Source organism: Pollicipes pollicipes, unplaced genomic scaffold (assembly GCF_011947565.3).
Source record: "Pollicipes pollicipes isolate AB1234 unplaced genomic scaffold, Ppol_2.1 Scaffold_4219;HRSCAF=4965_pilon_pilon_pilon, whole genome shotgun sequence".
NCBI classification, from domain to species: Eukaryota; Metazoa; Arthropoda; class Thecostraca; order Pollicipedomorpha; family Pollicipedidae; genus Pollicipes; species Pollicipes pollicipes.
The window spans coordinates 10,736,101-10,764,010 of NW_023596448.1; the positions used below are offsets into that span (position 1 = coordinate 10,736,101).

At 58.8% G+C, this 27,910-nt stretch overlaps 2 protein-coding genes across 3 annotated transcripts; one reads left to right on the forward strand and one right to left on the reverse strand.

The window, feature by feature from the left end:
* The first annotated feature begins 200 nt into the window (after positions 1–200).
* On the forward strand, positions 201–20,949 carry LOC119095524 (FLII actin remodeling protein). 2 transcript variants are annotated; one of them, XM_037218371.1, is made up of 25 exons: positions 201–279; positions 624–734; positions 2,042–2,280; positions 3,749–3,910; positions 4,845–5,068; positions 5,613–5,829; positions 6,175–6,292; positions 6,550–6,676; positions 7,237–7,331; positions 7,878–7,951; positions 8,292–8,415; positions 8,852–8,974; positions 9,469–9,654; positions 10,077–10,252; positions 11,465–11,609; positions 12,733–12,905; positions 13,713–13,839; positions 14,834–15,110; positions 15,819–15,987; positions 16,594–16,711; positions 17,299–17,465; positions 17,899–18,034; positions 18,333–18,515; positions 18,799–18,912; positions 19,972–20,949. In XM_037218371.1, the coding sequence occupies exons 1-25, from the start codon at positions 217–219 to the stop codon at positions 20,107–20,109; spliced, it is 3,786 nt and encodes a 1,261-aa protein (XP_037074266.1). In that variant the 5' UTR covers positions 201–216; the 3' UTR covers positions 20,110–20,949. The 2 variants fall into 2 exon arrangements, with proteins under 2 accessions (XP_037074266.1, XP_037074267.1); XM_037218372.1 differs by lacking the exons at positions 201–279; positions 624–734; positions 2,042–2,280 and adding an exon at positions 3,357–3,360.
* A 1,577-nt stretch (positions 20,950–22,526) lies between these two features.
* On the reverse strand, positions 22,527–24,611 carry LOC119095553 (40S ribosomal protein S9-like). Its single transcript, XM_037218405.1, has 3 exons — positions 24,339–24,611; positions 23,696–23,882; positions 22,527–22,759 (listed from the first exon to the last, which is right to left on the reverse strand). Exons 1-3 carry the CDS (start codon positions 24,559–24,561, stop codon positions 22,579–22,581), a joined length of 591 nt encoding a protein of 196 aa, XP_037074300.1. The 5' UTR covers positions 24,562–24,611; the 3' UTR covers positions 22,527–22,578.
* Positions 24,612–27,910: the final 3,299 nt, after the last annotated feature.

The window sequence follows — 27,910 nt, forward strand, 5'->3', positions numbered from 1 at the left end:
GTATCAGTCTTTATCAATCTTTTTGAGATTGATGTATCTTCGATATGTCTTTTGTGACGTCGGCCTAGTGCTATTGTTGACGCGAATATCGAATGGTAAAGTACTCTCTTAGAAGGATTACAGGTCCATCTACGCTGTCTTAGTGATATGAATGCATTTTAGGCGGGACCTCCTGAATACAACCCATCCCCGCACTCGAAGACAACATCGGCAATCATGGCGGCGACAGGGGTGTTACCTTTTGTCCGAGGAATCGACTTCACAAAAAATGATTTCGAGGTAAGGTGCCATCAGTGGTAGGATAGTAGATTCGAGGTCATATGATTACAATAAATGTTCACTGTTATTCACCGCTATGTGCATTAACAACGAAAAGTAATAAATTAGATGCGCAAATTTTGTCTACGACTTATACACTGCATGTTTTGATTTCCTGATTGATTAAGTTTTTGTAACACTTAAGCGTAGCTTGGCTGATGGATGTGTGAGCAACGAAATCAAGACATAACCTTGCCATTTCTGTGTGGTGATGCCATGAGATTTTGTTAACAGAGAACTCTGTAATTCTGTGTCCCCCCTTCCTGGTTGTTGCGTACATCATCACCATGTTTTGCAATCGTCAGACAGAAGAATTTCCTGCATCAGTGGGGAAAATGACTGGCTTGCGATGGCTGAAGCTGAACAGAACAGGACTGAAGAGCATACCAGAGGAGCTGGGCAGTCTACAAAAACTGGTAAATAAAGGTTACCTGTAAACTAGTGGGCACTGGATGGTCATGAGAGTTGGAAGCATGTAACTAAGGCCCTTTATGCCAGCCTGTTTTTTCCATTTAGATGGCTGGTGGAATTGATATCTAAGATAAGTCTTAAGGTGATCTCATGGAAATGATGATGGAATTGGTACATAATTGTAATCTAGCATGGGCTCGCAGTCAAATAATAGACAATATGTAATTCCAATTTGAGTAATTGAGTCAGCAAAGCCCTGTGTTGATTATACAACAAGAGTTTAGGAAGCCTGGTTTAAAAAGTATACCTAGCTACTCCCAGATATCTCTCTTGCTGCAGCTTTGGATTAGAACACTGCTCTGTGGAACTGGTCCTTGCCTTGCAATGTAGATGCATTCCGACCAAAACTTATGATAGATATTATAGAATGAAAACAAACAATAAAAAAAGATAGCAGGATCAGTAGGGTACAACTAAACCCTGTTTTTATTGGCAAGTCACAAGTGGTTAAATTACAACAACTCATATTTACCTCAAAATCATTTCTTGGAAGGCCCTACTGATGTGAAGTATTATGGCAGGTATCCTTGATTCTTGTATGCCATTAAATATTTCTTATCCAAAGCTACTGATTTCTTTTTAGTGGTGTTTTAGGGCATATCAACTGCAATGTCTATTTTGCACCCATCTTTGAAGCTACTGGAACCACCTGTTGATTTTACTTGGCTTGCAAGTCAGACACTCATGTGCATTGTTAGATATTGGCTGCTCATTATGTCTGGTTTGTGCTGCTGCTCAATCCATACCTTATAAGCAGAAGCTTGCAGGGGCTGCAGGAGGCAGGATAAGGCCCATCCCGCCCTGGGGTATACAGCATGATATGCAGGAGACCACCATGCTGCAGGGATTGTGCTCATGGAGTATGCCTCCCTCTAGAAATGTCTCGCCTTCCCTTCAGAAATATGACGGCTTCCCCTCACAGTGACAGGACTTGACTCACACTGAGATGCATTTTGCTATGGAACCCTCCCCCACCAGCTGGCTTGTGTGATATTTGTGGGGTGTGCATGTGTGTGTGTGTGTGTGTGTGTGTGGATGTAGCATCCTTGGGCTTAAAGATTTGGCTCGGTGTGGATTCAGTGATGACCTGGAGCAATTATTGGCTATTTCATTTCATCACATCAGACCTCATTCTGGGCGAACCCGAACCACGACTCCCAGGCTGACTTGGAGTGACACCACGTCGCCTGTTGTGCCGCGCCTCCCTTCGCTCTTGTCTGTCTATCTCTGACACATCCCCTGTATGGTGCAGGAACACCTGCACATGATGCACAATGAGCTGGAGAAGGTGTATGGCGAGCTGACGCAGCTGCCGTCACTGCGCTCGGTCAACCTGCGTCACAACCGCATCCGCACGTCGGGCCTGCCGGCCGAGGTGTTCCACTCGGATGAGCTGACCACGCTCGACCTCAGCCACAACGCGCTGAAGGAGGTGCCCGAGGGGCTGGAGCGGGCGCGCTCCCTGCTCAGCCTCAACCTCAGCCACAACCAGTGAGTGGGCTGGAGCAGGCGCGCTCCCTGCTTAGCCTCAACCTCAGCCACAACCAGTGAGCGGGCTGGAGCAGGCGCACTCCCTGCTCAGCCTCAACCTCAGCCACAACCAGTGAGTGGGCTGGAGCGGGCGCGCTCCCCACTCAGCCTCAACCTCAGCCACAACCAGTGAGTGGGCTGGAGTGGGCGCGCTCCCTGCTCAGCCTCAACCTCAACCACAACCAGTGAGTGGGCTGGGGCAGGCACGCTCCCTGCTCAGCCTCAACCTCAGCCACAACCAGTGAGTGGGCTGGAGCGGGCGCGCTCCCCGCTCAGCCTCAACCTCAGCCACAACCAGTGAGTGGGCTGGAGCGGGCACGCTCCCTGCTCAGCCTCAACCTCAGCCACAACCAGTGAGTGGGCTGGAGCAGGCGCGATCCCTGCTCAGCCTCAACCTCAGCCACAACCAGTGAGTGGGCTGGAGTGGGCACGCTCCCTGCTCAGCCTCAACCTCAGCCACAACCAGTGAGTGGGCTGGAGTGGGCGCGCTCCCCGCTCAGCCTCAACCTCAGCCACAACCAGTGAGTGGGCTGGAGTGGTGGAGCGGGCGCGCTCCCCGCTCAGCCTCAACCTCAGCCACAACCAGTGAGTGGGCTGGAGTGGGCGCGCTCCCTGCTCAGCCTCAACCTCAGCCACAACCAGTGAGTGGGCTGGGGCGGGCGCGCTCCCTGCTCAGCCTCAACCTCAGCCACAACCAGTGAGTGGGCTGGAGCGGGCGCGCTCCCCGCTCAGCCTCAACCTCAGCCACAACCAGTGAGTGGGCTGGAGCGGGCATGCTCCCTGCTCAGCCTCAACCTCAGCCACAACCAGTGCGTGGGCTGGAGCAGGCGCGCTCCCTGCTCAGCCTCAACCTCAGCCACAACCAGTGAGTGGGCTGGAGCGGGCACGCTCCCTGCTCAGCCTCAACCTCAGCCACAACCAGTGAGTGAGCTGGAGTGGGCGCGCTCCCCGCTCAGCCTCAACCTCAGCCACAACCAGTGAGTGGGCTGGAGTGGTGGAGCGGGCGCGCTCCCTGCTCAGCCTCAACCTCAGCCACAACCAGTGAGTGGGCTGGAGTGGTGGAGCGGGCGCGCTCCCCGCTCAGCCTCAACCTCAGCCACAACCAGTGAGTGGGCTGGGGCGGGCGCTCTGAGGTCGCGCTCGCCGACTGGCCGGTGGATGGGCGTACGGTAGCCGTGTTGGGATGAGGAACAGATATGATGGTGTTTTGCTTGTAAAGAGATGCCAGCAATGTCTGTCTATTTTCAGGCCATGTCAAAAGACAAGTGTTTGGTAAACTATGCAGGCCCAGCATGATATCTGATTGCCTCAGTTTTGACAGGCGAGACTTTGCAAGACTTTGAAACATGAGAGGATTTGCCATCTGTCATGTTGACGTAACTGATGTGGTTGAGTTGAGCATGGGTCTCACCAACTGCACCTTCCGCAGAATTGAGGTCATTCCCAACCAACTGTTTGTCTACGTCAACGACATCCTCTTCCTGGACCTGAGCAACAACAAGTTCGAGTCGCTGCCGCCGCAGACACGGCGCCTGGTGAACCTGCAGACGCTCATTCTGAACGACAACCCCATGGGCCACTTCCAGATGCGGTCAGTGGCGGCGGCGGGGCGGACAGACGGGGTCCGCGGCCGGGCTGGTGGCGGGCCCCATTCCGGGCCGTCTCGGGTTGTTGAAGTCGCGCTCGCGGGGTGAACCGATTCTGGTCCGAGTCTGGTACTGTGGGACGGCGCGGTGTGTCCGCGTCGGCGGGCTTGGGGAGACCGGCCAGTCAGGTGTGATTGTACTCTTTTGTTGGACCGCGGTCGGTTGATTAGGCGCTCCAAGTACTTTCGCCGCGCCCGATGCGCTGTGTGGCCCGTTGGCTGCTGGGCGCCCGCAGCAGGTCGGCGGCTGCGGCCTGCTGACACCGTAGCTCGATGCGCGTGTGTGCAGCCCCTCCGCCTTGTGTCGTTATGGATCGCCTTGTGGCATGCGCTGTGTCTTGCCCTCATGTGACGTGCTTTATCGTGCCCTCATTCAACGTGCCACGTTATGCCCCATGTGACAAGTGCTGCATCATATCACCATGCTACATGCACTGTGTCGCGCCCTCATGTGACATGTGCTGTGTCGCACCCCCATGTAACATGCTGTGTCATGCTCCATGTGGCAAGTGCTGTGTCATGCTCCCATGTGACGTACACTGTGGTGTCCTCGTGTGACAAATGCTATGATGTGCCCTCCTTTGACATGTACTGTGCCATGCCTCATGTAGCATGTGCTGCGTCGTGCCCCATCTGATATGTGCTTTATCACGTCACCATGTGTGGTGGCGTGCCCCTATGTGACATGCGCTGTGTCGCGTCCCCATGTGATGTGCTGTGTCGCACCGCCATGCGACCCCGCGACGCGACGCCACGCGTGCCTAGGCCCGACATGTGGCCATCCTCCCGTTGTGTCACGGCTGTGCCGTTCGACCCAGCGTGGCGTCTGCAGGCGTCTAGCACCCGTGACCTCCCCATCACCGGCTCCCCGCCCCGGCAGGCAGCTGCCGGCGCTGACCTCGCTGCAGAGCCTGCACATGGCCAACACGCAGCGCTCGCCGGCCAACCTGCCGCCCATTCTGGACCAGCTGGTGAACCTGACCGAGGTCGACCTGTCGCGCAACCGGCTGACCAAGATCCCCGACTGTCTGTTCACGGTGCCGAACCTGCGCCGGCTCAACATCAGCTCCAACAAGATCGGCGGCGAGCTGAATGTGGCCGTCGGTGGGTGGTCTCCGGCCGGCCGCCGGGCAGCACGGCGTCAGGGCGCCCCGGTCCGGGGTCAGGGGTTATGTCGGGGGCTCGGGGTTCGGGGGCGGGGGTCGAGGTCGAGGTCGAGGGTCGAGGGTCGAGGGTCGAGGGTGGAGGATCTGGGGTGGAGGATCGAGGCTGGGGTCGAAGGTCGAGGGTAGGAGTCGGGCGGTGGCCGGGAGCAGCTGCTGAGCCGCGGCGGATAGGGCGCGACGGGGAGCAGGCAGGGCGAGTAGGATGTTTGACGAGGAAATTGCCGTTGGGAGATTTTTAGGTGTTTGGCCTGTGTGTCAGGCTTTGTGAGAAAACGTTACCACTGGTGAAGGTATCGACTACTGAGAGGCACTTATGACTGTAGTATGCCTGTTTTGTGACCCCGTGAGCGGCGCGCCCCTCAAGCGTGGCGCGTGGGCCGCACGCCGGCGTGGGGCCAGCCCCGGCCGTGGCGGCCGCGGTCTGCGGGTCCCCGTCCCGCCCGAGGCGCCCGTGTCAGCGCCCGCCTGGCCGCCGCCGCCAGACCTGTGGACGCGACTGGAGGTGCTGAACGTGTGCCGCAACCAGCTGGTGTCGCTGCCGCCGTCGCTCTGCAAGCTGACCGCGCTGCGACGGCTGTACGTCAACGAGAACCGGCTGGACTTCAACGGCGTGCCGTCCGGCATGGGCAAGCTGGCGGCGCTCGAGGTGTTCTCGGCCTCCCACAACCGGCTCGAGATGATCCCCGAGGGACTCTGCCGGTCAGTGACCCCCGCGCTCCTGTGGGAAGGTCAGCAGTCACGGCATAGACGCTTGGCAGGGAGGAGGAGGGCTCAGCGGAGGGCGGGAGGGCCATGGGGGAGTGGAGCGAGGTAGCGGTGTCAGTGGTGGAGGGACGCTGCGGTCGCAGTGCGCTGGAGGTGGCTGAAGTGAAGCTGTGCTCGTGAGTGCACGGGCCTGCAGCGAGGCTGCAGAGGTTGCAGTCCAGGTTGCAGCGAATCGTAGCTCAGCGAATGTGGTCTCCGCGACGCTCTCAGTGAGGGATGACATGCGGTGACGATGCTACCTCTGTGGTGAGGTGACACGGTGTGCACCTCCGTCGCCAGGTGCGGAGCGCTGAAGAAGCTCATCCTGACCTCGAACCGGCTAGTGACGCTGCCCGACACCATCCACCTTATCTCCGACTCGCTGGAGGTGCTCGACCTGCGTGACAACCCGGACCTGGTGAGACGGCCGGACGGCCGCAGCTGCGGCTGCAGGTGTCTTGTCCTAGACGACCCGTGCTGTTGCCTTGTCGGCAAACGGAGGAAGACCGCAGCCTGTCTGTCTTCTATCCGTACTGTAACGACACAACCTGGTGCTCGTCGCGTGACCACGCTCCTGACCGCCTCTGGCGCCGAGGCAGCGGTCCGCGTGCCCCCCCCCCCCCCCCCCCCGACCCACCCCTGCTCGGGTAACCTCCCCTTGTCCTGCGCCGACAGGTGTTCCCGCCACGGCCGGCCTCCATGAAGCAGGGCGCCGGCGTCGAGTTCTACAACGTCGACTTCTCGCTGCACAACCAGTTGCGTCAGGCCGGCGCCGCCAAGGACCTGCCGCCCGCCCTCGCCGGTGGGTGGGTTTTGGGGTATGGGGCGTCGGCGGCGCTCTGCGCCTGGGTGCGACGCCATCGCCGTTTCATTCGCATAGTTTGTAAGGATGCAGAGTTGAAGCAACGGAAAATAACTTAAGATGAATACGGTGCTTTTATTGCGTACATCCCGCACCGTGCGGTGCGCGGAGTTGTTTGGATGTAAAGCAGGTGAGCTCGCGGGCCAGGCGTGTCGGCGCGCTAATTGGCGCAAGCCACGCAGACGCGGGGTGGACTGGAGCGGGCTGTGACGTCACTGGAGCGGACTGTGACGTCACTGGAGCGGACTGTGACATCACTGGAGCGGACTGTGACGTCGCTGGAGCGAACTGTGACGCCTCTAAGGCTGACTGGTGTCACGGGAGCGGACTGTGACGTCGCTGGAGCGGACTGTGACGTCACTGGAGCGGACTGTGATGTCACTGGAGCGGACTGTGACGTCACTGGAGCGGACTGTGACGTCTCTAAGGCTGACTGGTGTCACTGGAGTGGATTGTGACGTCACTGGGGGCGGACTGTGACGTCACTGGGGCGCCGGCAGGCCCTAGCAAGGACCCGATTGCACGCAAGCTTCGGCTGCGGCGGCGCAAGGACACCAACGACTCTGACAACCAGGACTCGGCCAAGATACTCAAGGTGATGTGGCCCGCCGCTCGTGTTTTGGCCAGCGGCCGCCGACGGCGTGCCCGTCCCTCGCGCGACCTCCGTTAATATGTTGTCATTGAGCAAGGCAGTCTAGACCGTTGGGCTCAGACACAGCCGATTTTCGAGGATGTCGCGTTTGCGGATGACGCTTTGCCTGGCACATCCCTCCGAACTGGTGGAGATGATTTGGCTCAGCTGGTAGCCGATGGTAGTGAATTGGTATCTCGGGTGGTCTCTAGCCCATATGGGGGTAGATTCGGGCCTGGCCATCGGTCAAGGTTTCTGTCGCTAACGGTGACAATGGAGAGGCTGCAACGCAGTTACTGAGCGAGGAAGAACAAATGTGTGGGGGGAGGGTCATGACGGTGCATTGACCAAGTTTGTAGGTACATTAGTTTGACGAAACGCCCCGTTGGTACGTGTGCAACTCTTTTTTGTGTAATTTGGCGCGCGGCTGCCAGAGGTCACGTTTTTGCGTGGTGGGCTCGTGGCGACAATGCGATGGCATTACTCAGCGTGCCATGTTCCGGTACGCAGGGCATGAAGGACATCGCCAAGGAGAAGGAGAAGACCACCAGCCAGGAGGGCGGCGCTCTGTATGAGTCGCTCAAGTGAGTAACGCGTCTAGGCGCCGCCGATCGGCTGGGGCCGACGCTTCACCCCTCCCCATCCCCCCGACCCGACCCTCCGAGGGCGAGGGTACGGCCGCTCGAGGTGGTCTCCGTCCGCCCGTCTCCGTCTGCTGGTTTAGTTGCGGGGCGGTGAAGTCGTGCAGTCTTTGCGCTCGAGTCACAGCTGATCTTCGCCGCCGCGGCCGCGGCTCTCGGCTGTCCGCTGTCGGCTGTCCGCTGTCGGCTGTGTGCGCGGTTGTGGGATGATAATGGTGGCGCGCGTGGTGATGCTGATGTTCCCGCGAGGCCTCACCGCTCGCCCATCTCGGGCGTCTGGCAGGCCGAAGAAGTGGGACGAGTCGCTGGAGAAGCCGTCGCTGGACTACTCTGAGTTCTTCGAGCCGGACGTCGGTCAGATCCCGGGCCTCACCGTCTGGGAGATCGAGAACTTCCTGCCCAACCAGGTGAGCGGCAGCGGAGCCAGCGGCTGGCCTCTCCGAGCCGGAGTCGGCCTACACCGCCGGACTCTGCGAGCCAGAGTGGGACGAGAGCACGCCCGTGTGATTCAGAGTCAGACGAGAGCATGCCTGTGTGAGTCAGTCGGACGAGAGCACGTCTGTGTGAGTCACATCGGACGAGAGCACGCCCGTGTGAGCTAGAGTCAGACGAGAGCACGCTCGTGTGAGTCAGAGTCAGACGAGAGCACGCCCGTGTGAGCCCGAGTCGGACGAGAGCACGCCCGTGTGAGTCAGTCTCCAGTGGCAGTCGGCCGGCACGCACAGTCAGACCCGACCTCAGCAGGGTCAGGTAGTCTGGCACGTTAGGGAAGTCTGTTTAACTGTCGCGCAGGGTGTCATATGATGCTCCTCCGCTCACCGCTGGCTCCCGTCTGTGCCCCAGATCGACGAGAGCATCCACGGCAAGTTTTACGAGGGCGACTGCTACATCATCCTGAAGACCTATCTGGATGACTCGAATGCGCTGACCTGGCAGATCTACTTCTGGATCGGCGAGAAGGCGACGGTCAGTGCCGACACTGCGTCACATTTTCAGACCCTCGCTTCACGTGCGCTGCAGGGTATGCCAGGATATGCTCCTGACCTGACCCGGTCTGACCACCTGCTGTGATCTGACCTCGCCTGGTCTGACCTGGCCCGATCTGACCGCTTGCCGTGATCTGACCTGGCCTGGTCTGACCGCCTGTCGTGATCTGACCTGGCCTGGTCTGACCGCCTGTCGTGATCTGACCTGGCCTGGTCTGACCGCCTGCCGTGATCTGACCTGGCCTGGTCTGACCGCCTGTCGTGATCTGACCTGGCCTGGTCTGACCGCCCGTCGTGATCTGACCTGGCCTGGTCTGACCGCCTGCCGTGATCTGACCTGGCCTGGTCTGACCGCCTGTCGTGATCTGACCTGGCCTGGTCTGACCGCCCGTCGTGATCTGACCTGGCCTGGTCTGACCGCCTGTCATGATCTGACCTGGTCTGGCGTGACCTCACCTGACCCGCCGCCGGCAGCTGGACAAGCGGGCGTGCTCGGCGATCCACGCAGTGAACCTGCGCAATAACCTGGGCGCCGACTGCCGCACCGTGCGCGAGGAGCAGGGCGACGAATCGGACGCGTTCCTCGACATGTTCGGAGGCGAGATCTCCTACATCGAGGGCGGCAGGACCACCAGCGGCTTCTACTCGGTGGAGGACGTGGTCAGTGGTCGCGCTGGGTGTGGAGCGCGGCCGGCGGGGGCGGCCGTGCGGAGAGGCGGGCCGCTGCCTCGGGCTCGGGCTCGGCTGCGGTGTGGGCGGTGGAGGCGAGCGACGGGCGGGCCGGTGGGAGCCGTGCGGGGCGGTCGAGAGCAGGCGGAGAGTAATGCTGCCACGAGGACCGACGGCGCCAGCAGTAAAGCCGCGGCACGTTCGGGGCGAATCAAATGCAAATGCAAGTGCAGGTGTCAAAGGCGGCTGTAACCCATTCCCTTCATGCAATGCCTTAGAATCATTGCGACACATTCATGGGCGCCGCGAATTTAGCTGGCTTCGGCACGCCCGATACACGCCAGACTCTCAGCGCAAACGCTGCCAGGGCAGGCGGGCGCCGGGGCTGACCGCAGTGGCGCCGCCGCCGGCAGGAGTTCCCCACGCGCCTGTACCGGGTGCACCCGAACGGCACCGGCCTCCACCTGGAGCCGGTCGAGGTCAGCCCGGAGGCGCTCGACCCGCGCTACGTCTTCCTGCTCGACGGCGGCAAGCAGATGTACGTGTGGTACGGGCACAAGTGCAAGAACACGCTCAAGAGCAAGACCAGGTGAGCGTGGAGGCGGAGCGTGACCAGTTCCGCGGGGGACTGGGCGTGCAGCCCCAGGGAATGGTGCCGATCCAGGGGCCAGGGAGCTACTCTCTCGTAACAGGATGGAACAGCAGGCAGGCGTGGCTAGAACTGTAACAGCTGAGCACATATCTTGCCTCCTCTCATAAAGAGCCCTGACGATCCATCGTAAGTGGTCCAATGTGCTCTGATCATGTCATAGGAGTGAGCTGGGAACTGTCAGCTGGGAGCGGCTTGTGACGGTGCTGATCATGTCATAGGAGTGAGCTCGGAACTGTCAGCTGGGAGCGGCTTGTGACGGTGCTGATCATGTGATAGGAGTGAGCTCGGAACTGTCAGCTGGGGGCGGCTTGTGACGGTGCTGATCATGTGATAGGAGTGAGCTCGGAACTGTCAGCTGGGAGCGGCTCGTGACGGTGCTGATCATGTGATAGGAGTGAGCTCGGAACTGTCAGCTGGGAGCGGCTTGTGACGGTGCTGATCATGTCGGAGGAGTGAGCTCGGAACTGTCAGCTGGGAGCGGCTTGTGACGGTGCTGATCATGTCGCAGGAGTGAGCTCGGAACTGTCAGCTGGGGGCGGCTTGTGACGGTGCTGATCATGTCATAGGAGTGAGCTCGGAACTGTCAGCTGGGAGCGGCTTGTGACGGTGCTGATCATGTGATAGGAGTGAGCTCGGAACTGTCAGCTGGGAGCGGCTTGTGACGGTGCTGATCATGTGATAGGAGTGCGCTCGGACTGTCAGCTGGGAGCGGCTTGTGACGGTGGCTGATCATGTGATAGGAGTGAGCTCGGAACTGTCAGCTGGGAGCGGCTTGTGACGGTGCTGATCACCGTCGCAGGAGTGAGCTCGGAACCGTCAGCTGGGAGCGGCTTGTGACGGTGCTGATCATGTGATAGGAGTGAGCTCGGAACTGTCAGCTGGGAGCGGCTTGTGACGGTGCTGATCATGTGATAGGAGTGAGCTCGGAACTGTCAGCTGGGAGCGGCTTGTGACGGTGCTGATCATGTCGCAGGAGTGAGCTCGGAACCGTCAGCTGGGAGCGGCTTGTGACGGTGCTGATCATGTGATAGGAGTGAGCTCGGAACTGTCAGCTGGGAGCGGCTCGTGACGGTGCTGATCATGTGATAGGAGTGAGCTCGGAACTGTCAGCTGGGAGCGGCTTGTGACGGTGTCCGCGGCGCTTTTCAGGCTGATGGCTGAGAAGGTCAACAAAAACGAGCGCAAGAACGAGTCGGACATCGGCACGTACCACCAGGGCGAGGAGTCGCCCGAGTTCTGGGCGCTGATCGGTGTGCCCGACGACGAGGAGCCGCCCGCCGAGGACGAGATAGAGGTGGGCAGCGGCTGGACGCGAGGTAGAGATGAGTAGCCGGGTGAAAGGCAGAGGCGGGCAGCGGCCGCGTGCGAGGTACAGATGGGCAGCGGCCGGGTGCAAGGTACAGGTTGGCAGCGACCGGGTAGGAGGATAGAGGTTGGCAGCGGCCGGCTGCGGGGTAGTTGTGGGCACCGGGGTGAGAGGTATAGGCGGGCAGCCGCCGGATGCCAGGTGGAGGTGGGCAGCGGCTGGGTGCGAGGTGGAGGTGGGCAGCGGCCGGATGCCAGGTGGAGGTGGGCAGCCGCCGGATGCCAGGTGGAGGTGGGCAGCGGCCGGGTGCCAGGTGGAGGTGGGCAGCGGCCGGAAGCGAGGTGGAGGTGGGCAGCGGCGGGGTAGGAGGATAGAGGTGGGCGACGGCCGGGCGCTAAGGGGACGTTAGAGTGAGTGCTAGCGATTTGAGGGGGACATGGTCGGAGGGACGTGAGTAGCGGGAGGGCATACGTAGCGGCGGGAGCGATGCGGAGAAGTGACATTATGAGGGCGAGTGGCGGATTAAGACGAAGTCTAAGTGGGAAGGTGGAGAAATGGAAGGTGGATGAGGGCAATGTATGAGTGGAATAAGTGTGGAATGAGGAATAAGAAATGTCAGGACTGACCAGGGAAGATGTAGATAAAACCAACATTGGGTAACATAACAATTCCAGTTGTGATCAACTGGAGAACAGCGCCATTGAGGGGCAGGCATAGGCTAAGATGAACTTTTAGGCTGGACCCTGCACCCCCCTAGGTGTCGATACGGCCTAAAGCCCGGCAGTCAGTCATAGAGCCAGTCTGCGGCAGATTGAGGGAATACTACGCGCTTGGGGCGCGACAAAGGTTAGAACCATTGGCGCCGGAGCGGACGGGGTGATATGCTCCCGCAGATGGTAATATGGAGGGTGAGGCCGATCGGGGTCAGAGCGGGAGCGAGGTCAGGGACCGGCCGGTCAACACCAGACTTACACCTTTGGGGCCGCCGGGCGGCCGCTTTGGGTGCTTATTCCATGCGGCCGACCGGCTCCGCCATGTGGCCTGTGTCGTCCGCCACAGCCGCTGGCTGGTGACCACCTCCCGTCACGTCACGTCACGGGCGCGCCGGCAGGAGCACGTGCCGGAGGACTTCAAGCCGAAGAGGCCGCACCTCTACCAGGTGGGCCTGGGCATGGGCTACTTGGAGCTGCCGCAGGTGGAGCTGCCGCAGGGCAAGATGACCAAGGAGCTGCTGGTCAGCAAGCACGTCTACGTGCTGGACTGCTTCGGCGACGTGTTCGTCTGGTGAGCGACGCTCCGGGGGTGAGGGAGAGGGACGGGGAGGGAATATGCTGGGCAGTTTCTCCCAGCATGTTGCGGTCCGTTGCGGCCTGGTCAGGAATGGTGGAGTGTGATCCGACGCCTGCTTGAGTCTCAGATGGTCAGAAGCAGAGCAGTAGCATATAGGCAGTTAAAAGTGCAGCGCGCACTTCGCAGGCAGTGCCGTCTGGAGTCAGTAAAGGGTGTCAGGGTAAGGCGGGTACAGATCAGAAAATCGGAAGTCGGTTCAGAAGAGTGTGAGAGGTGTGTGGTGGTCATAGGTGTGTAAAATGTGTGTGGTGACCTCAGAGGTGTGTGGGAGGTGTGTGGTGACCGCAGAGGTGTGTGGGAGGTGTGTGGTGACCGCAGAGGTGTGTAGAAGGTGTGTGGTGACCGCAGAGGTGTGTGGAAGGTGTGTGGTGACCTCAGAGGTGTGTGGGAGGTGTGTGGTGACCGCAGAGGTGTGTGGGAGGTGTGTGGTGACCTCAGAGGTGTGTGGGAGGTATGTGGGAGCTGTGTGATTGTCACAGAGGTATGCGGGGACCTGAGAGGTGTCTGGGAGGTGTACGGTAGTCATGGGTGTGTGGTAGCTGTGTGATTGTCACAGAGGTGTGTGTGTGTGTGTGGTGACCTCAGAGGTGTGTGGGAGGTGTGAGGTAGTCATAGGAGTGCGGGAGCTGTGTGATAGTCACAGAGGTGCGTGGTGGCCTCAGAGGCGTGTAGGAGGTAGCCTGGTGTGCGCGCGCGGTGTGACGCCGCGCGCGCGTGCGCTGACGTGCTCTCCGTGTGTAGGATCGGCAAGAAGTCTACCCGGCTGGTGCGCGCCGCCTCGCTGAAGCTCTCGCAGGAGCTGGTCTACATGAAGGACCGCGGCCTCAACGCCATCGTCACTGTCGTCAAGGAGGGCACCGAGTCGCAGGTGGGTCGAGCCGGAGTCGTCGGCGGGTCGAGTGGCGGGCGAGCTCATCTTCGGGGGCGTTGGCGGGGTCACGTGGTCGAATCAGGGGCGAATCGTGTTTTGTCCAGGTCGCGGGTTGTTTGGATCACGACCGGAGTCGCGGATGGGTCGAGTCGTGACTCGGGTCGGTTGAGCGTTGGCTCGGAGACGAGTGGAGCTGGGGACAACACAGTCGTTGGCCCCCGTTGTGGTCACCGCAGCAGGAAGGGAGCTCAGGTGAAGGTCAGGGCAGCTGACGCCGTCCAGATGCCTGTTACTATGTATCCGTAAAAGCTCTCGCTCATGTACGGGGCACGATGCCCCCCCCCCCTCCACGCTCCCGTAAAGGATGCCCCGTTCTCTCCCCCCCCCCCCTTCACCCAGGCGTCTGGATTCTGTCGTTGCTGTTCGTCACCGTCAGGTGGAAATGACGGCGGCAGTGCCAGCGGCACGCTCAACATGCCAATGGCTTGACGGCTACTAAACAGTGATGAGAGAAGGAGAACGGATTGGTTGTCAGGGATAGCGGACACGTCAGTTCATGGAGGATGTGTGGGTGGGATGGGTTGCAAGCGCTTTGACCCGGTCGCCTGGAGTCTGTGACGCAGTACTTGACCTCAGGGCTCCTTAGCTCGCCGTCACGTGTCTGATGCGTCATCAGACCGATGCCGCTCCTCCGCTGGCGGGCGCTCGCAGCCGAGGTTCGGACGGCGCCCCACGCCGAGAGTGGTGTTTGGCTCGCGTTTACACTCGCCCGCCGCACGCCCGCCGCACGTGTTCGTACCCGCCCACCGTCCACTTCACGCCCGTCCGCCACCCGCTTCCACACCCACCCGCCGCGCGCCCCGCGGCACGCGTTCACACCCGCCCGCCGCCTGCCTTCACACCCGCCCGCCGCCCGTCTTCACACCCGTCCGCCGCCTGCCTTCACACCCGCCCGCCGCCCGTTTTCACACCCGCTGCGCCACTGCCGCAGGTGTTCAAGTCCAAGTTCGTCGGCTGGGATGACGTGATCGCCGTGGACTTCACGCGAACGGCTGAGTCTGTGCGCCGCACGGGCGCCGACATCCAGCAGTGGGCGCGCCGACAGCAGACGCGCACCGACCTGTCGGCGCTCTTCACGCCCCGGCAGGCGCCCGTGCCGCTGGCCGAGGCGCAGCAGCTGGTGGACGAGTGGAACGAGGACCTCGAGCAGATGGAGACGTTCGTGCTCGAGGGCAAGAAGTTCGTCCGCCTGCCCGAGGATGAGTTTGGTGAGGAATAGGATGAGTCTGGTGATGATGAGGGTCGAGTTCGGTGAGGACAAGGGCCGAGTTTGGTGAGAACAAAGGCCGAGTTTGGTGATGTCGAGGGTCGAGCTCGTTGAGGACGAGGACCGAGCTCAGTGAGGAGATCGTGCCGCTACGTCCGTGAGACGCCGGTCCACATCAGGGCTCCCTGGTCCACATTGCACACTGGGCAGTGATTTGGCTGTTCATTGCCGCTGAATGTGAAGCGCTTACGTCAAAGGTGGGCGACAGTATCGCCGGGGTGGTCGGCTCGGTCCATCCGCGACGTAGTTCTCCTGCTCCACCAGACGGGGGGCTGTCGCACTGCCCACCATACTCTACGTGCGCTGCGTGTGCCTTGTTTCACGCTCTGGCCGCTGTTCCCCGCTCGATGCTCGTCTTGGAGTGTGGAACACGTTGCACGTCATGCTCCATATTCTGACACATCCGTGCATTGTACGGCACACTGTGCGACCCGGTTGCGACCTATATCCAAGTGACCCGACTGTGGCCTGCGCTCACACCACATGACGCGCAACCATCCCTGCGTCCGTCTTCCGCGGCCACCTTACCTGGCGAGCATCACCCCTGCATCCTTGTAGCTGTATCGACAAACATCCTCCGTCACTGCCAACTGGCGGCGACCTCAGCCGCCGCCGCCCGACTCTGACCAGCGGCTGCCGCTCGGCGCAGGCCACTTCTACTCGGCGGACTGTTACGTGTTCCTGTGCCGCTACTGGGTGCCCGGCCCCGTGGAGGAGGGCGAGTCGGAGGAGGACGTCGAGGACGACTTCCAGTGCGTCGTCTACTTCTGGCAAGGCCGCCACGCCTCCAACATGGGCTGGCTCACCTTCACCTTCAGGTGCGTGTCGGCCTGACCGCACGTGTGTGGGGGTTCTCGGCTGCTGTCGTGCGGCGAGACGGGGGCGGGGCTGGCGCGCGCCGCCAGCAGGTGCCAGCGCTGAATCGCGTGTGTATGCCGCACGGCCACGGGCCCATGTTTGGCGTTGGCAAGCGTCGCCTGACGTGTCGTCGATGGTTTGCATCGAGTTTGACTCACATGAGAGGCACGACCGTGCTCTTTGCATCGAGTTTGACGCCCTTGACTGGCACGAGCGTGCTCTGTTCTTCTGCGGGTAACAGGCATTGTTATTGATGGAGATTACCGTGGAGTTGTCCTGGTTGTTTGGGTGACTCGTAAGTTGTAGCCGATGGCCTTCACATGTGATCCCAACGACGTTCCCGCCCAGAGCATGGCGGCCGGCTCGCAGCTCCCGCCGTCCATCTCCGCTCCCTCCGAAGCCGGCGCGAGCCGGGCCTGGCCCGACCTTACCACGGACCGGCCGACCGGCGCGCTCAGGGCTCCCCACGCGCCCGGGACCCCATGTCGTACCCGAGCCGAGCCGCCGTCGGCACCTCCCCCCGGTCCGTGCCGTTCGCCTGATGTTCGCCCGTCGGTCGCCGGCAGTCTGCAGAAGAAGTTCGAGTCGCTGTTCGGCGAGAAGCTGGAGGTGCTGCGCATGTATCAGCAGCAGGAGCCGATGAAGTTCATGTCGCACTTTAAGCGACACTTCGTCATCCACCAAGTGGGTCCCCCTCTCCGCGGGACGGGGGGGGGGGGGGGGGGGAGAACTACGTCGGGTTGTGAATGCACAGTGTTCGCAAGGATGCGATCTCCGTGGCAACAACGCTTTGCCGCTGTGGCCATGGAAGCATGCATGAACGCCTTTGATACGAGGAGTGAGGTCTTGGCCAATTGTGAGCTGTCCAGATCGTTTTAGATGCATGCTGCCCAGTCCTTGCCAAGGCAAATTATTTCTACAGAACCGTTGAAGATTGTCATGCATACTGAAGCAATGCGAAGCAGTGTCACGTTGTTTCAGTGCCACTCTGGTTTCGATAAAGGCATGTTGCCGAAATATCAGCCCATTTGTATCTTCATTCTCTGGGCTTTTCTCCGAGGAGTAAGGCCAATACCATGTTTGTTTTTTGACGCTCCTGATGAGCAGTTTGACGATGAATGTTGTGGGAAGCGAGTGGCTGTTTGAACAAAATCGATACCATCACGCGCAGCCCTACGTCGCAACCAACATCAGAACCCGTCCCGCTCCGGTGGTGAGGGGGGGGGGGGGGGGCTGTGACGGCTGCTGACCGGCCGCCGCCTCGTCGGCAGGGTCGGAGGAAGGCGGCGCCCCCGCTGCCCCGACACCAGGAGCCGGCCGCCGACGCGCCGGCCGGCCCGGCAGTCGAGTTCTTCCACCTGCGCTGCAACGGGAACGCCATCTGCTCGCGCTGCGTGCAGGTGGCGCCCGACGCCAGCCTGCTCAACTCCGAGTTCTGGTCAGTGAGATGCGGAACGCTTAGCTGTCAGCTTAGGTCAGGTAGATGCTGAACGCGCCCCGCTGAACGTTAATCTCCTTCAGTAATGCTTCAGATGTGAGCTCGGGTCAGTTGCTGAACGCTCAGCTGTGTTCTCGGGCCAGTTAGATGCTGGGCGCATCCCGTTCAACGTTGAGCTGGGTTCAGTTAGATGCTGAACGCCGCCCGTTCAACTGTGGTTTCGGGTCACTTGGATGGGGAATGCACCCCGCTCGGCTGCGAGTTCTGGTCGGTTGAATGCTGAACGCTGCCTTAGCTCTGGGAACTGGTCGGTCAGGTGCTGAAAGCCGCTGGCTGCGGACTTGGCTGGTGAGATTCTGAACGCCATGTGTTTGTCAGCGTTGGGGTCGGTGACTCGTGCGCCGTGTGTTACCACGCCTCCCACCGCCTCCAGCTACATCCTGAAGGTGCCGTTCAGCCAGCCTGACCAGGAGCAGGAGACGGGTATCGTGTACGTATGGCTGGGCTCAAAGGCAGACCCGGAGGAGGCGCGACTGGCGGAGGAGATCGCCACCGAGCTGTACGACACGGTGAGCACCGCTGTCGACCGCCGCGGTGAGGGGTGCAGAAGGTGGTGGTGCTAGTGAGACAAACTGTTGTTGGAGTTATTGAGGTGGCGACAGCGGCAGGTGTCGATTACGCAGTGCTAACCCGGCGTGGTGCAGTGGTGCAGTTCATGCTGGGTTTTTTTTTTTAGTTGGCCAGTGATGCGTCTTGCGTGACCTTGCCGTCCCGTATCAGAAAATATCCGATTGTGATTCATGTATATGCATCTGTTGATTAAGACGCGTAACGTTTCGCCCTCCCCCGCCCCCATCCCGTCCGCAGGAGCACTACAGTCTGCAAGTGCTGAACGAGGGTGAGGAGCCAGAGAACTTTTTCTGGATTGGCATCGGCGGCAAGAAGCCATACGAGACAAGCGCCGACTACATGCGTTACAGCAGGCTCTTCCGCTGCACCAACGAGAAGGGCTACTTCTGCATATCGGAGAAGTGCAGTGACTTCTGCCAGGTACCAGACTCAGTGATATAACAACGCGCATTCTGTTGATGCTTGAGGCGTGGCAAGGGCGATTCAAGCGTGGGACTAGCTTTGATGAGCTTATGCTCCTGTTGGAGAAAATCTTCATGTGTGAAGATCTCTGAAGATCAAAACGTCATGGTTTCTGTTGTTGTAACTAGGTTTTAATTCCGCGTCAAATGCAGTGATTACTTCCGCCCATTCTGTTTTATGTGTGTGTGTGGTAGGCCCTCTCCACCTGGGAGTGCTGTAACACGCACCGCCCTTCCGCCAGGACGAGCTGGACGACGACGACATCATGATCCTCGACAACGGGGAGCAGGTGTTCCTGTGGATGGGACCGCGTTGCAGCGAGGTCGAGGTCAAGCTGGCCTACAAGAGCGCCCAGGTACGGAGCGCGCCGTTCGGCCGTCCTGTCCGCGTGCTCTCGCCGACTGAGGGCAGGGGCTGCCCTCCTGATCTCGGGGTGGGGCTGGAGCGCACGGGGGCGCCGCCCGCCGAGCCGCGCTCACGTGATCTCGATCCGCCGGCGCCGCCAGAGCCGGAGAGCACGGTGTTTTGGGCTGGTGGGATACCGCGACATGGCATGATTCGACTGCGTATTGACAGAGCACCATTGATCACTTGGGCTGGGCGTCGGAACTGAGAGACTACCCCTCCTCCTTCGTCCGTATAAGGGCCGTACTCCGCGCTCCCGCACCACACCCTAACACCCAGTCCTGCGCCTCCTCCCTCCCTCCGCCGTATCCGGATCGCGGTTTGATGTCCCAGCGCCAGCACCACACCCAAACACCCAGTCCTGCACCTCCCCCTCCCTCCGTCCGTATTCGGATCGCGGTCTGATCTCCCAGCGCCAGCACCACACCCAAACACCCAGTCCTGCACCTCCCCCTCCCTCCGTCCGTATCCGGATCGCGGGTTGATGTCCCAGCGCCAGCACCACACCCAAACACCCAGTCCCGCACGCCTGCTCCGACATTACGCATCCCGTCTTGTATCTGGCATCGTCGATTTACCCCGGCTAGATGTAGACTGAGCTGCTGCAGCACATCATTGTGTAAATGTTCGTCTGTGTATCTCGTTAGTTCGTGGTGACCTCCCCGTACACTGCGCCTGCGCGTATAACATATGACGCCGTGCATCTGCATGATGGGTTATGTTAATCGACACTCGTTTGCCGTTATGTTCTACAATTAGACAAAACTTGCGTAAGTCGGCGCTTTTCGCAATCGCCATTCGTTACAGCCAAACAACGCTTCATGCGTGCCGTCTGATGCGGTGAAAAGGAGCACCTCTGTTCATAGATGGGTGAGGGTTCTATAAATGGATGGGCACCCCAGCCAAAGGGTCATGCACTGTATAACATCCTCACGTACGTCACGTGTACATCCAGCACCTGCGCCTCATGTCCCGTGTGATGCTCACCTCCCGCTACGGCGTGCACCAGGTGTACATCCAGCACCTGCGTGTGAAGCAGCCGGAGCGGCCGCGCAAGCTGTTCCTGACGCTGAAGGGCAAGGAGTCGCGCCGCTTCTACAAGTGCTTCCACGGCTGGAGCGCGCGGCCACAGAGCAGCGCGTGCTAGGCGGCTGCCTGCGCCGCGCCCAGGGCGGTCGCTCGTCCGAAACGACAGACGGTGCCGCACACGCTGTCCGCAACGTTTTTTTTTTTTAGGGGGACGATGTGGACGTGAATCGAAAACGAGAATCGTGAATCCGGGGGGGAGGGGTTGGCTGTGCTGCAAAAGCGCAACCAGGGTTTTCTTGTGGGAGGGCGACTTGAAGTTCATTGAGAACGCATGCTGATTTTAACTTTGTCATGAGCTGCCTGTGGTGCTAGAAATGCAGACCTAACGGGGTGGGGGCGGGCTCCCCTGTGCCTATCGGAGATTGGGGGGCGCCCCTTCCTCCACCGGCTCGCGCCCAAGGCACAAGCCGTGGCGCGCGACGACGCAGTACAGCAGACGGGGGAGAGACGTCGTTCGGCAGCGGTGAGCAACCACTGCCAGCGCTGTCCCGCGCCACCGGGTTACGGGTTCGAGCATTGTTACCGATGGTGCGCCCCCGTACCGTACTGTTTAGGTCAGCGTGAGCGATTGCAACGCCAATAATACAGCAGCGGCACTCGCCGCGGAACGGGCGATTACTACCAAGCGAAATGAAAATGATTCGCCACGGCATGAGAAACAAGAAGATTTTGAAGGCGTGTGGCATCACTTCCGCGCTGCCATACCAGGGTCTGTGCCCAGCAGTCCCCGTAGCTTTAACTAACCAACCGTGGTTTTCGTTCAAACTGTAGCTCCGTGGTTTGTTTTCGTGTTTGTCTTGTGCCTTCGCCGTGCCCCTGCGCGGCACCTGATGTTGACGAATGCTGGCCGTTGCTTTTACACCGAGTATTTATTAGAAATAAAGCTGTGATATCGCCAGTGTTTTCTTGATATTGGCCGACAGGCATGGGCGTAGAACGCTCCCACCAAGCTCACGCCGGGGTCCGCGCGTGCACTGAGCCAGCCCAGGCAGCGCTCATGCGTGGCGCTCTGGCGGGTCTGGCTCACGCCTTCTTTGCCTGCTTTGCTCCCGGGGTTCCTGGGCGTTCAGTTGGTGAAACCAGCGACAGCAACTCAATTTCTGTTGTCCAGCGTGCGATATTGAAGTTGGAGTGAGTGATCATTATATATGGTGAGCTTGCGGATGGAGGGCATGCATTTCTGCGCAACTCCCGCTAACGTGCCTGCTCTGATCCGGACTTGTCGATGGTCATGGAATATCCTACTACCGCACTCGAGGTCATGAAAAATTGCAAATATCTGTTTTGCATTGACGCAGCTCGTCAGTTGCACTGGTTTTGGGGCACGTGTGGTGCTGCGGGGATGCTGGGAGGCGCGAACGCGACTTTGCCGTTCACCCCATTGCCCCGAGTGGTGTGAAAGATTCACGATCGGTGACCGTTACATCCAAACCACCGCTTCCGGGCATGGACGCAGGAAGAACAACTGTCCGGCCTGGCAGACGGTCGCCAATGCGGAGACCACATGGGTTTTGAAGGCATCCACGTCTGGAGCATGTGGTTTTACGCCTCCTGTAATTTCAAGCAAGAGGGTTCGCTGCTGCGCCGCAGTAATGCGAGCCGGCAGTGAACAAATGCCTCCGCGTCCACGGCAGGTGGGAGCAGGTGATAATAACGTTGGTCATGCCGTTCGGCGGCCTGGAAATAATAACGTTCGGCGGCCTGGAAATAATAACGTTCGGCGGCCTGAAAATAATAACGTTCGGCGGCCTGGAAATAATAACGTCCGGCGGCCTCGAAATAATAACGTTCGGCGGCCTCGAAATAGTAACGTTCGGCGGCCTCGCAACGTGTAGCCAAATGCACCATATTTGCTGCCGGACCGCAACGCCGCCATTGCTCGGGAGCAGGCCGCCCTGCCGTCACATACACTTCTTGCAACATCCGATGATCGCCAGGTCAACAACCAGCTCCAAAATATACGGTGCCTGGGCGTAAGCCGCGGAACTTTCCTGCTTGAAGCGGTAACTGCAGACCGCAGCCTCCCCAATCCTGCAATCCTGTCTTCGCATCCTGCCTCCCGGTCGTTGACCCCTGACGCTACACCTCCGCAGAAAAAGAAAATCTGAGCTCGGCAAGACAGCAGCCCGTCAGCAGGACAGCGCGGCCCAGCGCCGAGCTGGGGCCACGCCTGCTCTGGCCATGCGCGTTAACGCCTGAATTGGTGGCATGTTGTCACCTGCTCGCCGCACAGCCCGCCAGCCGTTGAGATTGCCAGTTTTGCACCGCAGTTCAGAAGCGGATCGAGATGGTTTTCATGACTCGGCGAAAGACCAATGCGTTTTTAATCCATCGGCATTGCAGTTGGCCTCGGACATGTTCGGGTACCCGACCGATGGTTCCGGAAACAAAATATTCGCGGAGTCTGAACGCCGACCTGCGCTCACCGTTCCTGTCCTACAACCTCGTCGGCCTCCCCCACAACGAAACCCTATCCTGCTCCAACGTGACGTGTATTGGGACCTCGGCACACCACAGGCGCCAGCGATCACTCCTCGTCGTCTTCGTCTCCTCCGCCGCCGCCGCCCGACTGGGCACGCTTCATCTTCTTCCGCTTGACGCGGCCCGGCCGGCCGCCCTCGAACGGCGACGTCAGGCTGAAGTCGATGTGCTTCTGCGAGTCCAGGCGCACCACGAACGACGGCACGTTCACCACCTGCTTGCGCACTCTGCCGGAGGACAAGGCGGAGTGAGGACGCGCTGAGCGCCGGGGGACGCGGTGCGGGGCAGATGCCTGACCGAGGCACAGCAGCGGTGCGGGGCAGACGCCTCACCGAGGCACAGCAAGAGCACCGTACATCAGCCCGTGGTATGACGACCGCGACGAACGGCAGCTCCTCACGCATGCGTTCTGATGGCGTGGCCGAACGAAACTCAAAACACAGCTGGACCCAGACGCTTCGCCGCTGCAGCTCTGGCTGAACTGGGGACTGACACTCGCCAAATCTAGCAATAGTTCACCACGTACCCCGGGTTCGCTCCCATGGGTAACAACCGTTGGCCGCGACTAGCGTGGCCAAGTGGGTTGCGCGAGGGGCTCGCCAGCAGCTCAGTCACTCGCCAGGCTGGCAGACGTTGACCGCGAAAAACACAGTCAAGTGGCCTGCATTTCAGTGCTTCGTGAACAGACGTTGACCGCGATATACGCAATCAATTGGCCTGCATTTCAGTGCTTAGCGAACAGACGTTGACTGCGATATACGCAGTCAAGTGGCCTGTGCGTAATCGGTTCATGCCGCTGGCAGCTCTTCCGAGTCGCGAGTTAGCAGCCGCTCAGGACCACGCTTTCGTCCTGGAAACGCCAGGGGTCTCGTTCCAGTGATACTCTTCACCCCATCGAACTGCTCACGCACAACGCACTCATCGACAGCGGGCAAACACCACACGCATCAAATCCCCGAGCCAGCGCCGGCGACATCAGCGATGCGTCGCCCGCCGCGCTTGTCCCCGGCTTTGGGAATGGACTGGGCCAGGAGTGAGCCCAGTCTCAGGACAGCCGGGCATGCTCTGACCCCGCGCGGCCGGGCCGGGCCACGAGCGGCGCCGGCCACAGCGCCGCACGGGGTGTGGTCCGCGGCCACGCGCTCACCACCTCCCCCGCCCACCTGATGTGGCGCTGGCGGATCAGCACGCGGGCGTGGTGGATCGACTTGGCTAGTCCCAGCTTGAACACCTGCGTCTGCAGGCGGCGCTCCAGGAAGTCCTCCACCTTGAGGCCGAGCACGAAATCGAGCTTCATGCGCGACTCCTCCAGCACGCCGATGCGCACCAGGCGGCGCAGCAGGGCGTTACCTGGCGCAGCGCAGGGCGACAGGTCACAACACGCCCGGCGCACCAGCGTCGCACACTCTCCGTCACGGGCGACGTGTGTGTCCACCTGATGATGCGAGTTTGTGACATGACAAACCCACGGTAACGATGGAGCGATCGCTGTCGCCGGCAAGTCGAGGAGCACGCGGCCAGAGGACGCCAGCGACTCCGTTTGGGCCGGCAAAACGGGACAACTCAGCATCCGCACACGCCTGGATACCAGGTCAAGCCACCGACTCCACTCCGGGGACTACTGGTGACTCCCCTACACTATGAGATTCAGGCACTTATATCACCACTACATCTGCCAATGTGAGCATCCAGTTTTAACAGTTCATAGCGCGTTCAACCTCACTGGTCGACTGCAGACCCGTGCCCGCCCCGGGGGCACGAGCGAGCGTCGCACGTGGCCGTCACCAGCCGGTGCCGCCCACTGACCTTCGAACAGGCGGCCGGGGTCCTTCTCCTCGAGCGTGAGGAGCTCACGGGCGCGTTTGCGGATGCGCGCCAGCGTGTACTTGACACGCCACACCTCATGCTTGTTCTTGAGGCCGTACTCGCCGATCAGCTTCAGTTCCTGGTCGAGCCGAGTCTTCTCGTACGGACGGCGCGGGGTGGTGTACGTCTTCCGACGCACCGTCGGGATGCGGTGGTTCACCATGACTGCGCCCTAGTCTGGTGCGGGCTCTGCAGGCCAAGGGCAGCGCACGTGAGCGCCGTGGTCCGCGCCGACAGGACCCTCAGGGGCCGTGGTTTGGCGTTGGCTTTCACCAAAAGCAGATGACTGTATCCAGCTGATGATGTGGATCTACCATGTTGACAAACCCACGGTAAAGAAGGACCAATCACTGTAGCCGGCAAGTCGGGAAGCACACGGACAGCGTGGCCATGGCTCCATATTGGGCCGGCAGACTGACTCAATGACTCCTGGGTGCCAGCCCAGAGACAGACAGCCATGTGTGTATCTCAATGGGCACTCTGAGCACCTTTGAACCCACAATCATAGGCCTGATAACAATTCAAACCACTTTGTCCTGATATCTCAATTCAATACAGCACCTGCCTTCCATTTTACCCAATTACACAAGGGTATGTTCAAGTTGCACAACCATAGGATACTATTATGTTAAATCATAATAGTCATATCATTATATGATTAATAATCAGACGTGAGAGGACTTAAGAAAACATTGCACTAAATCTTTGCTTCTTTGGCCAAGATAACATTACAAGGCAAATTATAGGTATTTATGCCTGAGACTGTCAGTGTAGCATTGTAAATACTTGATGGATTGCCTACCAACCTCCTGACACCAGTGGTAAACAATGTACCAAATTTGGGTCATTCAGGCTTACGGCACATGTAATATCTACAGGCTAATCAGGACCAGAACCAAAAAACAGAACATGAGACATCTTGACAGAATCTTATTGGGGCAGAAACCAGGCAAAATACAAGTTTTGGGGTAGGCTTTGAATTTTACAGGCAGAAGTACACAGAAATGGGGCTACTTATGATGTTCTGAGGCAGGTTATTAACCTGGGCAATGGTAACTTAGACACATTTGTCTCACCTAGGTCATACCTGTCTGTTACTACCATGTTGTAAAGAAAATTTAGTGTTTCCTTCAGCCATTTTTCACCTAGCACATGCATCAAAGTGCTAGTTGTAAACAAATATTTCTATCAATAGGAGAACAAAATTGCATACAAAGTTAAATCTAAATGATAAACCCTCATTTACAATTTGGCTCTTAATTCCGGCAAATTACCACCACTTCCATGCATTGCCCTTTTAATGTTGCAATTTTAGCATCTGCAAAAATAAGATCATGAGCATGCTTTAGCCCCCCACCACCTTTCATCTAACCCCCCCCCCCCCCCCACCCCCAAGCCCCTGCAGCTGGCAGAAGAGCTGGCTCCCTGATGGGGGCAGAACCATCTTGTTGACCATCTTAACTTAGCTTGTTGACCATCATAACTTAAACATCTTGTTGACCAGTCCATCAGGCTTTGCAGGCTGGTTTACGGGCACCGTGTGCCACTTAATTCCAAAATAATGAGTAGCACAACACCCAGGTACTGTCAGCACAGGCCTCCCACCTGGTAAAACATTCCACATCAGCTATACCCACCAAGCAAACCGTACAAAATTATTATCAGCACACGTGGCCAAATCTATTCTTTTGAATTATTTGATGCCCTCCTGCAGCTGATGTCCCACATAACAGCAGTGACTGTAAGCTGATTGTAGTTAAGGTCACTAACACTTCTAGCTGAATGTACAGTGATGTCACAAAGCCACAAAATCCCTGCAAACCAGGTGATAGTTTGCACATATAGCACCAGCAAGTAAGTGGTGGGACCTGGGCACTTTCTGTCACATGCTGGTCCCTACCAGTCAGACAGCAGATGATGGCTGGAAGTTATGCCTCATAAAAATAGATTTATGACCCATTTTGCATGATACCTGAGATGAATATAAAACTGGGTGGGATGGCAACAGGCATAACGGAAGGAAAAAGGCCAGCTGATATCAGGCATATAAACAGGGCAGGATGAGACCGGACTAAAAAGACCAAATTGGAAGACCAGGTGGCCACAGCAGGACTGGGTGAACAAGAAGAGACCAAGAAGACCACACAGATTCAGATATGATCAGATCAGACCAGGCATAACCAGGTGGGATTAGACAGGATCTGAGAACACCATAAATGACTCTGAGGAACCAGACAAGACAGAACATACAAAATAGGAGCAGGCAGAGCCAGATGGTACAACATGGGGGCGAATGGGACAAACCGGGAATGCCGATGGAACGGGCCAGAGATGAATGAATCGAGCTGGGCCGAAACCACTCAGGACAAAACAACTGGGTGGGATCAGAAAGAATCAAACAACATCATAAGTGACTGAAAGGAATCAGGTAGGACAGAATAGGGCAACAGCCTTACATGGAATTGGACAAGATCAGACAGTGCCAGATGTAACATTACATACAGAAATGGGACAGGGCAAAAACAGCCCAACTTAAGGGAAAGTGGGCAGGACAAGACCAGGCAGGACTGTATGCACCCCCCCAAAAGGAACCCAACCTGACCATGCAGATGGAACTTGGTGACAGAAGGCACTCAGTTTGGCACTGTCAGCCCCTCCTTTTCCAGGCCTCCCACACAATACAAATTGTGCACCCAGCCCCTGCTCCCAAAATGGACCATCTGCCCTAAAAACAATATTGAGGTAAGTGCTGAGTGTCAGTGGTCCCTGAGCAAACCAGATGCTTGCATCAACCCAGAGGATCTTAACCCATGTAAGGGTCCATCTAATTAACATTTGACTTCCCAGCCCTACAGCCTGGGATCCTACAGGTGACCTTCACACCCTCTAACCTTCAAATCAGGCCTTTGATGATCAGTCTCTCAGGTATTTAGGGCCTCTTTTAGATACATGAATGCTGCCCTAGTTAACTTGCAGTCCCTTGCCAACACAGGGCCTCTGCTACACATTGTAGACTCCTCACCAACCTGGCTCACTGGCTCAGGGATGAAATCAATGTGCCCACAGGCCCCATCCCTGAGCTTGCTCAGGAAATAGGTACTTAAGTCCAGGTCAACACAGGGCAGACTGTTAAGTTCTGCTGCCTGACCTGACCAACATGGCTTCAAACCAATGCAAACCCCACTGACTCAGAGCCCCTCCCCCCCCCCCCCCCCATCTGACCAAGTGGGCACCCTGGCTGATATTTGAGGGTTTAACATTGAGAATCAGGTCAGCAGGCACACATGCCCTGTGCCCTCCCTTCTGCCTGCATTGCTGCCCACACAGCAGCATAGGGGGTTTCTGAGCAATGCTCAGGCAGCATGTACATCATCCACTGGTTTCATTTGATCAGTATCATAGGGCTCCTACCAGGAGTCACCTCTGGACAGCATAATGAGCCTTAAGAATTCTCCAACCACTCTCCTAATCAGAAAATAATCAATTCTGTTTGCTAATACACCCCTTTTTGC

What these genes read in the sequence shown, in the direction of transcription:
- LOC119095524 (XM_037218371.1), top strand. Translation starts at nt 217, where the DNA reads ATGGCGGCGACAGGGGTGTTACCTTTTGTCCGAGGAATCGACTTCACA. An exon ending in AGAACTTCCTGCCCAACCAG is followed by an intron (nt 8,416 to 8,851) that starts GTGAGCGGCAGC and finishes TCTGTGCCCCAG; the next exon opens with ATCGACGAGAGCATCCACGG. An exon ending in ACGCTCAAGAGCAAGACCAG is followed by an intron (nt 10,253 to 11,464) that starts GTGAGCGTGGAG and finishes GGCGCTTTTCAG; the next exon opens with GCTGATGGCTGAGAAGGTCA.
- LOC119095553 (XM_037218405.1), bottom strand. Translation starts at nt 24,561, where the DNA reads ATGGTGAACCACCGCATCCCGACGGTGCGTCGGAAGACGTACACCACC. An exon ending in CCCCGGCCGCCTGTTCGAAG is followed by an intron (nt 23,883 to 24,338) that starts GTCAGTGGGCGG and finishes GCGCTGCGCCAG; the next exon opens with GTAACGCCCTGCTGCGCCGC. An exon ending in ATCCGCCAGCGCCACATCAG is followed by an intron (nt 22,760 to 23,695) that starts GTGGGCGGGGGA and finishes GTCCTCCGGCAG; the next exon opens with AGTGCGCAAGCAGGTGGTGA.